This window comes from Nematolebias whitei, chromosome 2 (genome assembly GCF_014905685.2).
Source record: "Nematolebias whitei isolate Nwh7 chromosome 2, NemWhi1, whole genome shotgun sequence".
In the NCBI taxonomy this organism is placed as follows: Eukaryota; Metazoa; Chordata; class Actinopteri; order Cyprinodontiformes; family Rivulidae; genus Nematolebias; species Nematolebias whitei.
In genome coordinates, this window is record NC_056499.1 from 17,341,697 (window position 1) to 17,356,297 (window position 14,601).

Genomic DNA, 14,601 nt, shown 5'->3' on the forward strand with positions numbered 1-14,601 from the left:
TTGTATCAAAATGACACCTAAACCTTCAGCATTCAGCCATAGAGGAAAATGTAATTTTCTAAAATGGGCAATTCAATCATTGTATATTTTTGATATTGACCTTCACTTTGCAGTTAGCCTTTTTGGAGCGTTGCTAGCTTTAAAATAACCCATACATTTGTAGGAGTAAAACAATGTATGTATGAGTTGACCTATTTAGTATAGGCTGCATTAGATAAAGTAATTAGCTGAATATCAACTAGTATACCATCTACTATGGAGCAGACACATTAGAACAAATACATTTTTTTTTAATACTAATGTTTTTAAGACTACTTCTTCATAACTTTGTATCAACACAATGGTTTTGAATGTTGAGGTTCTGCCATCTGATTTTCAGACAAGTGTCTGTACTCTTCATATGATAATTATTAATCAAAATTTGAAATGAGCAATGCCTTACTTTGACATTTTGGCGGAGGGCCTTCAAAGAGTAAGTGGGAATTAAGTTTGCACATCAGCTCTGCTTTTCCAACCAGTGTAAACCCAGGTAGACAGATGTACTTCACAACATCACCTGAGGAAAGACAAAGACAAAGAACATGTTTAGTCACATACTATCAAGAACATATTCATACTTAAGCTAGTTCTATATATTTCCCTACTCAGTTAAATAACTATTAAATTAGAACAACATAAAGCAAAGAATGGACATAGCTAACTGTAAAAAAACCACAATAGATACAATATTTTAAATAAATAACCTTATCCAACCCCAAATTCTTGTAGACAAATAAAACACACTCAAAAATAGCAATAGGATCAAATGCAACAATAATGAAAAAGTTGGTGCTCCATGTAAAATGATTAATAGGATATACAATGTATTGAACATTTAACATCTAAGCTTTTGCAAGAAATAAAAGTATGGTTGCCAGGAAATATCCTTTATATAGCCCTCCACCAATATTTGCATTAGTTATATATTTTTTAATGAATAAAAAAGTACTCAACTTGAAATAACTGCCAAAATAGTACTTGACTGAAATAAATACAATATTTTCATCAAATTAATACATTGTGCATTGTGTTTGTCATCTGCTAGTTTATTTTTTTCTTGCTAAAGGTTTTTCTAATAAAATATGATTTTGTTTTTCGTTTGAATACCATTGCGTCTCTGTAATAGGAAGTACAGTTTGAAAGGCTTGCCATCTTAAAAACTGAATGTTATGGCTTGCCAATACATTTCTGCAGTACATGCTACAAATGTCCCCATGATACAAACACTACCTCACAACATGAAGAAGTGTAGGACAAGAAGCTTAAAATAAATTCAAAACAAACTAGAACATCCAGATTTGCCATGAGCTTGCTCAGAGAGTTGGTAACTGGATACAAGATCAATGCCAAGGCTAGTGTTTGCTCTTAGGCCTGTCCCACATGCATGTGCCAAACATCATATATAAACTGTTCCATGCATTTGTAATATGGGGGAAAAAAAATAAAAATAAAAAATAAAACACATACAAATTTCAGCCCAAATAAACAGCACAAGCACATACCCTCTAAACTAAAAAGTTTTTTATATGTAATGTTTGCATAGTTCCTTGGTGTACATGTGGATTTTCTCCCAGTATCTCCCCACAGATATAACACATTGGTGTTAATTCAGCCAGTGACTACTAATGAACTGCGGTTGGTAAAATGGGTTGTTTGTTTAATTTGTCTATAATTGGCCTTGTGAAAAACCATCAGAGACTATAGTGTACCCACCCTGTTACAGTGACCTACTTATAATTCAAAGTTTAGAAATACTGTAACTAGTATTGTGAAGTATTCCACCAATTGGGAAATTAACCAGGATGAAGGGATTGTTGGTGCTTTTAGAAAGTCCAGTGTTTTGGAGGTTAAGGTATAAATGCACACACAAGCATTTTTTTTTCTTCTTTTAGCTGATCCCTTCTTCTTCAGGGGTCGCCACAGCAAATCAACTCGCTGTATGCCTTCCTGACGCAACCACAGACCACCGAGCTACCACAGCCCTCTGTGTGGAGCAGAGAGCTGTCATTTAGGGCACCCAGGGCAGAAGATTGGTGGTGGTGGGGGGGGGGGGGGGGGGGGGGGGGGTGAAGGGCCTTACTCACGGGACCAGAGTGGGGCAAATGAGGGTGAAGGAAGGTGTGGGTGATTCACCTATCCCACCCACACCTTGATGTTGTCAATCCGGGGAGTCGAACCAGTGACCTTCCGATCACAGCCCCACTTTCTCTAACCTCTGTGCCACCACTCCCCATAAAAGCACACAATTATATAGTAAACTATTCTTATGTTTATTTATTGTTTTACTCTTTTAGAACCTTGTGAGGGAAGCATGGTGGTGCAGTTGGTAGAGCTGCTGCCTCTCAGCGAGAAGGTTATTCCAGTTCAAATCCTGGTCCAGGGGCCTTTCTGGGTGGAGTTTGCATGTTCTATCCATGCATGTGTGGGTTTTTTCCAAGTACTCCAGTTTCCTCCTACAGACCAAATACATGCATGTTAGGCTAACTGGTAATTTTAAATTGTCCCTAGGTGTGAGTGAGAGAGTGAATGGTTGTTTGTCTGCATGTGTCCCTGTGATGGACTTGCGACCTGTCCAGGGTGTACCTTGACTCTTGCACAGTGATGGCTGGACATGGGCACCAGTGACCCCTGCGACCCATAAAGGAAGAAGTGGGTAAAAATAATGAATGGATTGATGGATAGAACATTTGTACACTGCTGTCATACATTAGTCTAACAAGGCTAAGTCAGGTCCTCTGGAAAGATTCTTCTTTGTTAAAACATTTAGTCTTTTATCCAAAGACTTCTTCAGTCTGATGAGCTGCAAGCAAATTCAGTCTTAGAAGCAGAACCTTCTCATAGTGGATCAACCAGTGTGCTGGTGAAACCCAAAACTAGTTGTTCACTTTCAAAAGGAGGACCATCAGCCTGATGACCAATTGTTAGTGCCCTGATGAGCACTTGCTATTCACAGAGGGCTGTGTGATATAATAACAGCATTGTAAAAGGGTGACAGTTGAACACAGAGAGCCCTGCCTCTGTTTAACCATGGATGGATGGATGGATGGATGGATGGATGGATGTATAACCATGGATCTCTTCACAAAGATGGCTTACTTTACTCCTCTCTCAAACCAGTGTTCCTGTAATCAAGGTTGTGCACATCTTCATCCCTGAAAGAGTGACCGCTGGCTTGCAGTTGAGTGTAGACCACAGAGTCCTGGATTGATGATGTTGCTCTTCTGTGCTGAGCCATCTTTTGACAAGTGGCTGTTTAGTTTCCTCAATGTATAACTGATTAGAATCATCCTGGCACTGAACATAATTCACAATATTACTCTTTGTGCCCGGGAACTGGAGCTTTGGGATGGACCAGTCTTTGACATAATGTATTTTGGGCTTTTAAAGCCACTGGGATGTAATGTATAGAAAATAAATGTCTCATTTTTTCTGAAACTCCTGCAACATATGGAATGACCACTGGTCAGGGTTCCTCCTTTTCACCTGATGGCTGGCTGGAGTCCTGTTTGTGTTTCATCTGCTTTCAGGTAGACCATTAGGATATCCACATTCCTCCAGGGCTGGTCTTATGTGGGATTTCTCCTTTTGCCTGGCTCCTGAGTTAGTGGGGACGTTGTCCCCTCTGTGGTACAGAGTCCTGATGACTCCTAACTTATGCTCCAGTGGGTGATGCGAGTCAAACTGAAAGAACTGCTCTGTGTGGGTAGGTTTTCTGTACACTTCAGTTTCTAAATGTCCTTCATTAGAGACTGAGACCTAACAATTCAAGAGAGCCAACCTACCATATTTTACATCTTCTCATGTGAATTATATATTTATCCATAGAGTTGATGTGACCAGTGAAATGTTGGACTTCCTGAGGTTTAATTTTATCTCAGGTGTTATCAACATTCCTGAGACGCAAATGCTTTCTTTTCTACTTCCTCCATGTACGGGTTTGCAACAATAGGTGAAAGTGGGGACCCCATAGCACACCCATGTTTCTGCCTATAATATTACCTCCCGTGTGAAGTAGGTTGACTGCAGGCACAGTTTCAAGAGTTGGCACATTTGTTCTGTGGAAAGAGTCATCCTGCTACCAAAAGTGGTGTCTGATTTTAATCTTAAACTGACCACCTCTACTGCCTCATCAACAGGAATGCACGTAAATAGTTTTGCGACATCAAAATTTTATGTCTATATTCTGATTTACCTCATTTTGTATTTTGCTTGGTGTGTTACCTGTTGTTCTGTCTGTACAGCACTTTGGTTGGCCTTGTCGTTGTTTTAAGTGCTTTATAAATAAAGTGGTATGGTATGGTATGGTAAAAGACACCATTGTTTCATCAGTCTACATGATGACATCCCTCACCTTATCCACAAAGTTCATGGTGTTCTGTATGTGGTGTTCTGAGCTGCCAACTAAAGGGACGAGTACAGATGCCATATCTTTGTAAACATTGTAAGTGACAGAGTTAATCATGCTAAAAATTCATCCTTAAGGTAGATGTTGTTTGTGAATTTTGGGTAAACCAAGCATGGACTTTACTGGGTACAGTCTATGGTACAGAATACAGTAAATAGCCTTGTCCTAATCCAAATGTTTCAGGGACTATCAATTTCTTGTTACCACTTCCTGTATCTCTTTTCAGTGGCTCATAAGTGACTAAGGAGTGTCATAAATTTTGCATGATAGTCTTTCTGGTTTAAAATCACTCTGGCCATTCCTTTGTCTGCTGGGAGGATGATGATGTTCTTGTCCTTGCTGAGAGTTGTGAGCATGTCCCTCTCCTCTTTGCTGATGTTGGAAGGTGGTGGTTTGACATTGCTTGTTTTGAATTTGACATTGCTTGGCACTCCTTGTTAGATTTATCTACCTGGATTACTGATCATGTATTAGGACGTCATTAAGGAATATTAGAAGTTCCCATCCAAAGTCAGGATTTTTCCTCAGCTTCTTCAACTAGTAAATCATTGTTAATGCCTTTTAGCTTGTTGGCATGAATAAAATATATTCTCTGTAGCTAGGCAGGTGTTCACTTTTGTCACAGAATGAAACTTGCATTTAAATTACACAATGGTTTGTAGCTCATTCCATACACAGTCACTTACTTTGAAGTTGGCTTCCACTTTGCTTTTACAATGCTGTAAAGTCACTTTAATGGCCCTCTGCCAGGCATAAGCAATAATCCTACATGTTAACTGAGGGTAGCCCCGAATTAAGTGGCAGAGCAAACCATTTTACTCCACTGAGTCATAGTTTTTAGGAGAGTTATATTCTGACCGTTAATCTGCTGAAGTGTAGCTATCATCACACAGCATTAGGATATATATAGCTTAACATATTTCTGAAGTAACTGTCATTCATTTAAAACTGTCCAGGGAACCTCCGAGTTAATGTCTGATTAGTACTTTTTCTTCTCAGATTAGTTTGATGAATACTTAAACTATTTTATTATGACAATTCAGATTATATAATTTTATAAATATTTTGGTTGGCATAAAATGTGAGCATGGTCTCATTCACCAAATACTGGCAAAAATAATGTTTTCTTACTTCTCCTTGATCTGTAACTAGTGGTGTCTACTGATTGTTGTTATTCTTTGGGAGGTAATTATGCATACAAATAAAATCAAGGACAGAACAGGTTGGAAGTTTCTTGTTAAAGCAGCCAGCCTAAATGGGGTCAGAGCCCTTGGTACCTGCACTACAGTACTGCAATGTCTGCATATACAGTATGTAGACATTAAAGTCTACATCCCATATACCGGTACATGGGATGTAGACTTTTTTGTAAATGCAAACAAAATCCCATAGAGCAGGTAGAAATATAGCAGCTAATAATCAAGTGGTCCAGCTTCATCTGCAACATCTATGATGCATTGAATAGTTTAAACTATGTACTTGCAAAAGCATTTAATATTTATTTCATAACTATTTAGTGGTGTCACAGTGGTGCAGTTGCTAGAGCTGCTGACTCTCAGCGAGAAGGTCGTCGGATCAAATCCCGGTCATGGACATTTCTGGGTGGAGTTTGCATATTCCCTCCATGCACGAGTTTTCTCTAGGTACTCCGGTTTCCTCCCCCAGACCAAAAATATGCATGTTGAGTTGATTTGGTAACTAAATTGGCCCTAGGTGTGAGTGAGAGAGTGAATGGTTGTTTGTCTTGTTTGTCTTTGTGTGTCCCTGTGATGGACTGGAGACCTGTCCATGGTGTACCCCACCTCTCGCATTGTGATGGCTGGAAATGGGTACCAGTGATCCCCATGACCCGAAAAGGAAGAAGTGGGTAAAAGATAATGGATGGATGGATCATTTACAACAATACAGTGACTGGACTGAGAAGCTGAACATTTTGATTTGGTCATGTAGCAGTGAAAAAAATGTAGAATAATGCAACACAATACAATACTATACAACACAATGTCAATAACGTCGAGAGGAGCCAATTGAGGTGGCTCGAGCTTCTGGTTAGGATGCCTCCTGGATGCCTCCCTGGTGAGGTGTTCCAGACATGTCCCACCGGGAGGAGACCCAGAGAAAGACCCAAGACACGCTGGAGGGACTATGTTTCTCGGCTGGCATGGGAACGCCTTGGGATTCCCCGGAGGAGCTGGCCCAAGTGGCTGGGAAGAGGGAAGTCTGGGCCTCCCTACTTAAGCTGCTACCCCAGCAACCAGACCCCAGATAAGCAGAAGAAAATGGATGGATGGATGGACAATCAATGTCCATAACAAATCTTAGCATCATTTCATGTACAGATCTAGGCTCAGAGGTCTTAAAAATGTAGCAGTGATTTTGGATTGTGTTAGAGTTACCTTGCCGTTACCATTTTTCTTTCTTTCTTCCTAAATCAAACTTAATCATTATAAGTGATAATTAAAATAATTATTACCAATAAGGAAATCTTCATCTTCATGGATCAGCTCTGCATTCTCCACAACAGGAGGATGAGGACATCTTTTCAGTCGGTATGCTGGAGACATGAGAAAAACTGTTAACTGTACATAACACATCATGGATTTCAAGTTGACAGAAATTGAATTAACTCTTAGTTGTTGGTTTCTTTTTTTTTTTTTTGTTGCTGAAGATTTTTAAGGAAGGTGGAAGGGAAATATAACAATCCCTTCACAGATAATTATTAAGTTCTTTTGAAAACACATCACTTCACTCAGTTCATTTTACTGACACAAAGATAAAATAATAATAAAAAAGGAATATTTAAGTGCAGTCATGCGTGTATTACATTGTTACGGGGAAAATTATGTCAAGAGATTATGCGTCCCAACTGCAGTGTTGTGTAAAAACTGACTGCTGTTCACCAAACCAGAATTAGAGCTTTAAATGTATTATTACATTTTGAACTGTGTGCATGCCAGGTCTGTGAATATTACACTCCTGCATCTAAGACAATCTGACACACAAAATAAATAAAGAAAAAATAAAAAAAAAACTCCTAGAAGAACAATATAAAGTTTATTTTAGAAGCTCAAAAAATAAATTAGATTATTTGTACTTTATTTAAAACACATTTACTTTTCACAATATCTGAACTAGAAAGAGGGGCACACAAGTTTATTTAGGGTTAAAAAAAAATACCCCAACCTTTCATGAACTTGTTTGGTTCTGATACTTGAATATTTCCACAAAACTTGGAGCCACATTACAAAGCTTCACCTTAAAGTGCAGCTTTTCATACATAAAAAAAAAAAAAAAAAGTTGTTTAACTTGGTTCTTGTTGAAAGAAACGCATGGAGAGATTTCAACTCTCATTTTAAAACAGTAAAAAGTAATGAGGACTTAAATTAAAACAATAAAACTATCTTTCTTTTCATCTTTCATGCACTTAGTTCAGTCCTTTTGCAATAATTTACCAGTAATGTTTTTTTACTCCTTTGCCGGCCCCTATTGCTATTGACTGGATGGATGAATGGATGGATAGATAAATAAAAACAGCAAGCAACATAGATTCAGTATATACTACTGTACATTAGGTTACCATGAAAGTTGAGAATAAAGAACCCTCCAGTTGAGAAGTCTGAGTGAAATCGGATCAAGACGTGTGGGCTGGTGCTGTATGCCGACTCTAATGCTGTGTTGCCACTGAAGACTCCCAGCTGAGGGCTTGACGTATCAGAACCATCCCTAATGGAATAAAAATGAAATAAAATAAAAAAAAACAGCATTTTGATGTTGATCACGAAAAGACCACCGAGTGATCATATATAAAAAATTATTGAAAATGTTAATTTACACCATTTCAACCTAAACTGACATCTTTTTTTTTAACAGTACTTAAAATGGCAAGTGTATGGTGGATATAACAACAGTGCAATGAAAGTGTATAATCAAAATATTTGTTTATTTGTAAAGGCCCTTTCACACTATAATGTTTTACAGAACTTATGCCAATGTATGGAAAAAAAAAAGTTAAACACTCGTGTGTAAGTCACTTAAGTTAGGTGTGATTTTTGAATACGTTTCAAGCACGATATACGATGGGCAATCAATGATTTTGTACATGCACAAACTTTTTAGCATGTGCCAAAGTGTTGCTCACGAATAATGCATACGTTGCAGGCATGCAACAGTTAAGTTTAGTATAAGTTCACACACGTTACATGTAATATACTCATAAGTCCACATACGGCGTAAAAATTGGCTGGATAAAAACTGCGATCGAGTCAAGTGCTAAAATTGCACAGACAGAAATGAGTGATTTGTCTAAACAAAATACCACACAAACTAATGGAAATAAATAAAAAAAAAAGTAAGAATAAAACATTTTATTTTTTCCATGTGGCCTGGTTCTTTTTTTTATATGCCTGCATAAACTGATCAGTCTTTTTCAGATGTTCAAAATTAAAGTATCTGATTATTCTAGCAAGCTGAAAATCTGTCTAAAGTTTTAAATTTAGAAATAACTTGGTCCTCAATATGATGAAAGCCAAAATGAGAATCCAACTAAATGCTGAGTGATGTCTGTATGGGTTTATTCCTGCCAAATGAGAGCAAAGAATTGGGATCACTGTGAACTTCGTAGCATTTGCTTGATACAGTTAATTTTAGCAGATGGATTTAATTAGAAGGGGGAAGCTACACCAAAAGCAGCCAGTGTTAATGAATTGAAACAGATGGAAAAGCCACATGCTCGTTAACTAAAGGAGTAGCAGAAATTTTAGTCTTTTATTTTTATTTCTTTATTAAACATGTTTCGAACATGTTCATTAACAAAGCCTTCAGATTAAAAGCCTAACTTTACTCATTAAATATTGAATGTTGCTGAAAGGTCCTGTTCCTCAATGACCAGTTTTAAGTTTATAATGGACGCGCCGTTGGATTAAACAAGAGATTTAAAATTTTAATTCATGAGGAGCACCTGAGATCTCGTTGCTCCTCAATAATTCAGGATGCGCTGAAGGTGTGGGAGCTCATTTCAAGCAGTGAAACTGCCATATTTGGGTCATTGAAATTCAAACTGAATACAAATTGTGCAACTTTATTTTTATGCACTAAAACATGCACAAAGCCAAAAGGAAAAACACTCCTTTTTAAATAGTCATTTCAGGAGCTCCCCAAAGATTTGAATGATTTTAACCTAAAGTAACCACTTAGTCAAACCCATTTGCAAAGTCAATAAAGTCAAGCTATACAACTCCAGTTTCTGAGAATGATAGTAAATAAATAAACATTTGTGACATTTATATAAACAACACATCTGCAACTTTATATAAACTTAATTATGGTTGCTTTTTGTGGCTTCCCCCTGATTTTAAAAGTTGGATTTGACTGTATATTTATTTTGATCAGTTCTGGTTGTTATAAATGTACTTTAAATCTAAAATTAATTAGGTTTGAAATATTCCTAAATACACCACAGTAATAGATTGATAAATTTAAATTCCATTTTGTTATGCTCAAATAAATAACCGGCTATAAATGATTTCCTCTCATTCCTTGCCTTCAAGATTCTTAAAGGTACACAGACATCATGTTGGAAATGGTTCGTCGTTAGAAACATCCCTACAGAGTAAGTCTGATGTTGGATCCATTGCCTAATGTTAGCAGTGCTTCATTGGCATTAGGCATAAAGCCAAACTCAACTGGTGGAAAACCACAGGGACAGTTTGGCTTCAGTTTCTGACATCTGGATGCAACTGCTGTCACATAAACCCTCAAGACAGACAAGGCAGCCACGAGCAGACACGCCACTGTGGTGTGTGCCTGACATGTTCGATTACATCCAGAATAAATCTTTTACATGTCTGCATCGAGAACGTCAAAACATGAGCTGGCTGGTGAAGAAAGAGAGCATCATAGATCCAAATATCAACCACTTGTTTGTTCATAGTAAGCATAGCAATTCACTGAATGTACATGCCGGTGCTATTTTATATTAATTTCTAGCATTTTTAGCAAATATAAAAATCAAAAAAAGCATAGGTTTCAGCAAAGAGTTTACTGATATTTAATAAATAAGCTTGTTTTGGTTCTTGATTGACATTTTCCACATGCAAAAGGCCCTGACATTACATAATACATTCTTAATATCACACTTGAATTATTCTGCCATTCAATTTATTGGAATCTCAGCAGAGCATCCATGACACCCTGTCTCCTGTTCCGTTTCACATATAAATGAATTTGGAAATGCAAGAAGCCAGTTGCCCAAATCATGACAAAAATGTTGGCCCCAGTCTCATAGTCTTAGATAATATCATTTATTTGATTTTATTAAACAAATCCTGTCAATACATGTATTTACCTATTCTTTTTACAGATCACGTTTTTAAAAAGTTCATGAAAGGCTGTGCTCAAAAAGTGGTGTCAGCCGTGAATGCAACATGAAGTCATTGCGCTTGATAGTCAGGATTTTACATAAGTTAATTTGTTTCTGTCTGAATAGATTTTTTTAAAAATCACCCACAAAACATAAAAAAGAAGAAAAAAAAATCATACGTAACCGATTGCAATACCGTTGACAAGGGAATCGGTTTACATGGAAATAATGTGTCTGCATGAGACCTTTGGATCAGCCACTCTAAATCTGTCTAAGACCCTTGAAGGTAGATGATATCCCACTGGGTGTACAAAAAAGCACTCTTTTCTTCAGTGTCAGGCTCTAGTCACTTCCAAATATATTCATGAAATACAAGACTGGGCCATCATGTATGTACTAGTTTCACATTACCAAGTCCTTCTGGTCCCTTACAATATATAGATGCAATTTTATAATTTAGTTCCTGATGAAATGTACCAAAAAAAAAAAAAAAAAAAAAAAAACCCCACATCAATCACCAAAAATCAATTTGCAACAGCAAAATAACTCATGTACAGGGCCTCTATGTGGCTAAATTGAAGATTTTTCTAGCTGGCCAGATTGAAAACTAGAAGTCACTGACTGTGAATGCCTGCTCTCCTATTGCCTGCAGCTGCTCTCTTGAACCTGAAAATTAAAACTTAACTCTAAATGTGTTAAACCTACGACAAGCCAGGATAAGACTTAAAATATAATTGATCGTTATTTCCTCCCTAAAAAAAAAGCCCATTACACCGTTGTTGATAGGATGTATGACACACAACAAAACTGCTTCATGAAATATTTCTTTTGGACTGACTCAAACTCGTCAGATCCAGCTGAGCCACATAAGATGTGTGAACCCTGCTCTGCCACTCTTTTCATTACATTTCCCACTCCCCACTGACTCTCATCATTACTTCCAGAGTTTCCAAATCCTCTGTGGGCCTGCATTTGGCCATGGGATTGACTTAGATTGAATTGGTCAGTGTTCCCTATTGTAAATGCATTACTCTCACACTCTCTGTATTATACTCTAACCTCTACACTGAATCCCATTATTATTGCTGAAGAGACTATGTACTCTTAGAACAAAGCTCGTGTGAGTGTAGGTATTGTTAGTTTAAGGAAAGGTGTGGCCTCAGTGTATAAATATACCAACTTGTATGTGGTTGTATTTATCCATTTGGACCATAAAGTGAATCATATGTTGTCATCAGACTGGAGTGAGTTGATAAACTTAAAGAAAGTACCTGTCAGTGATGTAGTTATTGCCACCATGTAGCCAATAAATCTACACAGTTCTGTCTACATTTGTACACAGACATCATGGACGAGTGTGAATGTACGCTGACTTACCAGACAGCAATATAATCTGTGACAGGCTCTGTCTGCAGTAAAGTAAAGTTGATATAAACCCCATGTCCGTGGGGAACAGTGATGAGCCAGCTGCAGTCTTGCGAGTTGGGATATTCATTGGGGTACTGAGGTGAATAGATGGTCCCATTTTCAGCAGTGACATTATATCCACAAGGAGCTGTAAAAAGCACAGAGATGAGACTGTCAATGTGAAAATTTCCAATCCTCTGTAACATGACAAACTTGGAAAACTCATGAGACAGGAGTCACTTGAACTGTAGAAGGTGAGGAATGGGATTAATACCAGATTTATTCTAGAGGTGGAAACCACATCAGCCTTAACAGCTCGACTGTAGAATGAGGAAGATTTATGCAAACGGTTTATATCTTGAAAAAATTTAGTGCTCTTGAATTAACTTTGTAATTGAAGGGTGATAATTATCCTATTAACATGAAAAATAGTAATAAATATCATGACTAAAAGCACAATAATGGTTAATTTGAAGTATCAGAAGAATCAGAATCAGAATAAACTTTATTGGAATTGCACCGAGGTACAATGCGAATATGTAAGTATGCCTCTAAAACTGATTGAACCATGTTTTTTCTGTTTGTTTTTTGGGGTAAGTTTATAACAACCCAAAAACACACAAGGCAAAGTGATTTTTTTTTTTTTTACTGATTGTATACTTTAGTTCATCTTAAAATTTCACCATATATTAAATCCACCTAAGAAACATTATCATGAAAACCACACCAAAGGGCTATGGATTACTCTTACCCTCACAGCGAGGAAATGGGTGATTCCACTTGCGATTTGTTCCATGTAGACATGTTAGCACCGTGTGTCCAACCAAAACATAACCAGGGTAGCACTGAAAAGTTACTGATTGGCCAGCACTGTAGTCACTTTTAATGATGTCACCATTTGGAAAAGGAGCAGGATCCTGGCAGTTTTGAAGTTGATAAGCTGAGACAAAGAAAAGGATAAATGACTGATGGCATGGACATATATTAAATTGATCTTAGTTTTTGGCATCAGTTTATTTAAAAAAAAAAAAAAAGAAGCTGATGCTTGAAGAATAGACAGCCAAATGTTCAACACTAATCAATTATTACAGTGTACTTTTAGTTGTATACAATCTTTTGTAGTGGACTAAGCCTACGTCGAAACCCAGTCTAAGGTCAAAACTCTTGACCTTTAGAACCTTGTGGGACAGAAGCTGTCATTTCATGTATTTGAATTCATAAATACAGGTTCACCCATCCTGAGACTTTCTTTCTTGAAGATTCAAGTGAAAAGAACACTCTCTTTTTATTATCATTACTATCTTACAAATGTTGATAATCAAAGTGTCTTAGTTCAAACCATTTTAGATGTTGCAGTGAACTAATCAATTTTATTAACTGAGTAATGATTTCTATTCTCATGTTAAAAGCTGTTGCAGAGTAATTATGCATTTTTCTGATTTCTGCTTTTGAATGAGCAAGTGTGTGCGTTTACAAGGTTACAGTCAAACGAAAAACAAGTTGTTATGTTAAAACTGTCATGTTTTAGAATCCTCTCAGACGTAAATAGAGATGTTTTGCACCTGTGTCTTAGGCACGCCAAAACAGAACCCTCTCGGTCTGTGAGAACATTTCTGAGCTGTCTCATAACAATTCTCGCTGTCTCTAACCCCTTACGTCACAAAAACACACCCCTTCTGGTCGTTTCTGACCAATGAAAAATCCCAAAAAGTGAACCGGGAAAGAGTCTTTAAAATGTCAGTACTTCCTGGTCTACACAGACTCACAGAGACTCACGGAGTTACAGAGTTGGAGAGTTGTCAGACTTCAAGAGTTCTGTGGGAGTTCTGTAAACTACACGAGAGCTAAAGTTCTGATGGAGTGCTGTTGGGGTTCCTGACATGACAACGAAGCTCTTCCGAGTTCCATGGGATTATAACATTTTCCACTGAGGTGAATGTGTGTCGAACAGAGCCTCGCCACTACTTCTGACGGGCTACAGCCATTCTAAGGAGACGCTGCACCGGTAGCGTTAACGGAACACCATATCTGCTGATTATCATCAGAGAGGTAATGGGTCAAGTTTCCTACCAAGCGTACCGAGGCGAGCTGGGCTTCTGATGGAGAGTGTCGGTTCTGGTAACATTCAATTTCCCTCAAACCCAATCCTTTACTCCCTCTAAACTTCTTTCCATCTTTAAACTTTCCTATGAAGTAGAAATTCTCCCAGATATTTAGAAATGTCTGTGTAAAGTGCTTATTCACATCCGTGTGGGTAAAAGATCATAGTTGTACAGTTTTATAAATGTCTGTGGTGCAGCAACGGTAAAATCATGGCCGTATGATTTTTCCTGATTGATTGCTTATGTTGTTATTTTCATAATTTGCCAAATTAATGTAAATGTTTGATGTT

At 37.5% G+C, this 14,601-nt stretch overlaps 1 protein-coding gene across 1 annotated transcript in view; it reads right to left on the reverse strand.

Annotated features, from left to right (window-relative positions):
- LOC119425923 (CUB and sushi domain-containing protein 1) overlaps positions 1-14,601 on the reverse strand; it is a 432,525-nt gene that overhangs the window by 52,218 nt on the left and 365,706 nt on the right. The window contains exons 38-42 of the mRNA XM_037693482.1: positions 12,961-13,174; positions 12,180-12,357; positions 8,022-8,167; positions 6,918-6,998; positions 443-556 (exon numbers count right to left, since the gene is read on the reverse strand). Coding sequence (XP_037549410.1) covers positions 443-556; positions 6,918-6,998; positions 8,022-8,167; positions 12,180-12,357; positions 12,961-13,174 — 733 coding nt within the window. The remainder of the gene's footprint in view (positions 1-442; positions 557-6,917; positions 6,999-8,021; positions 8,168-12,179; positions 12,358-12,960; positions 13,175-14,601) is intronic.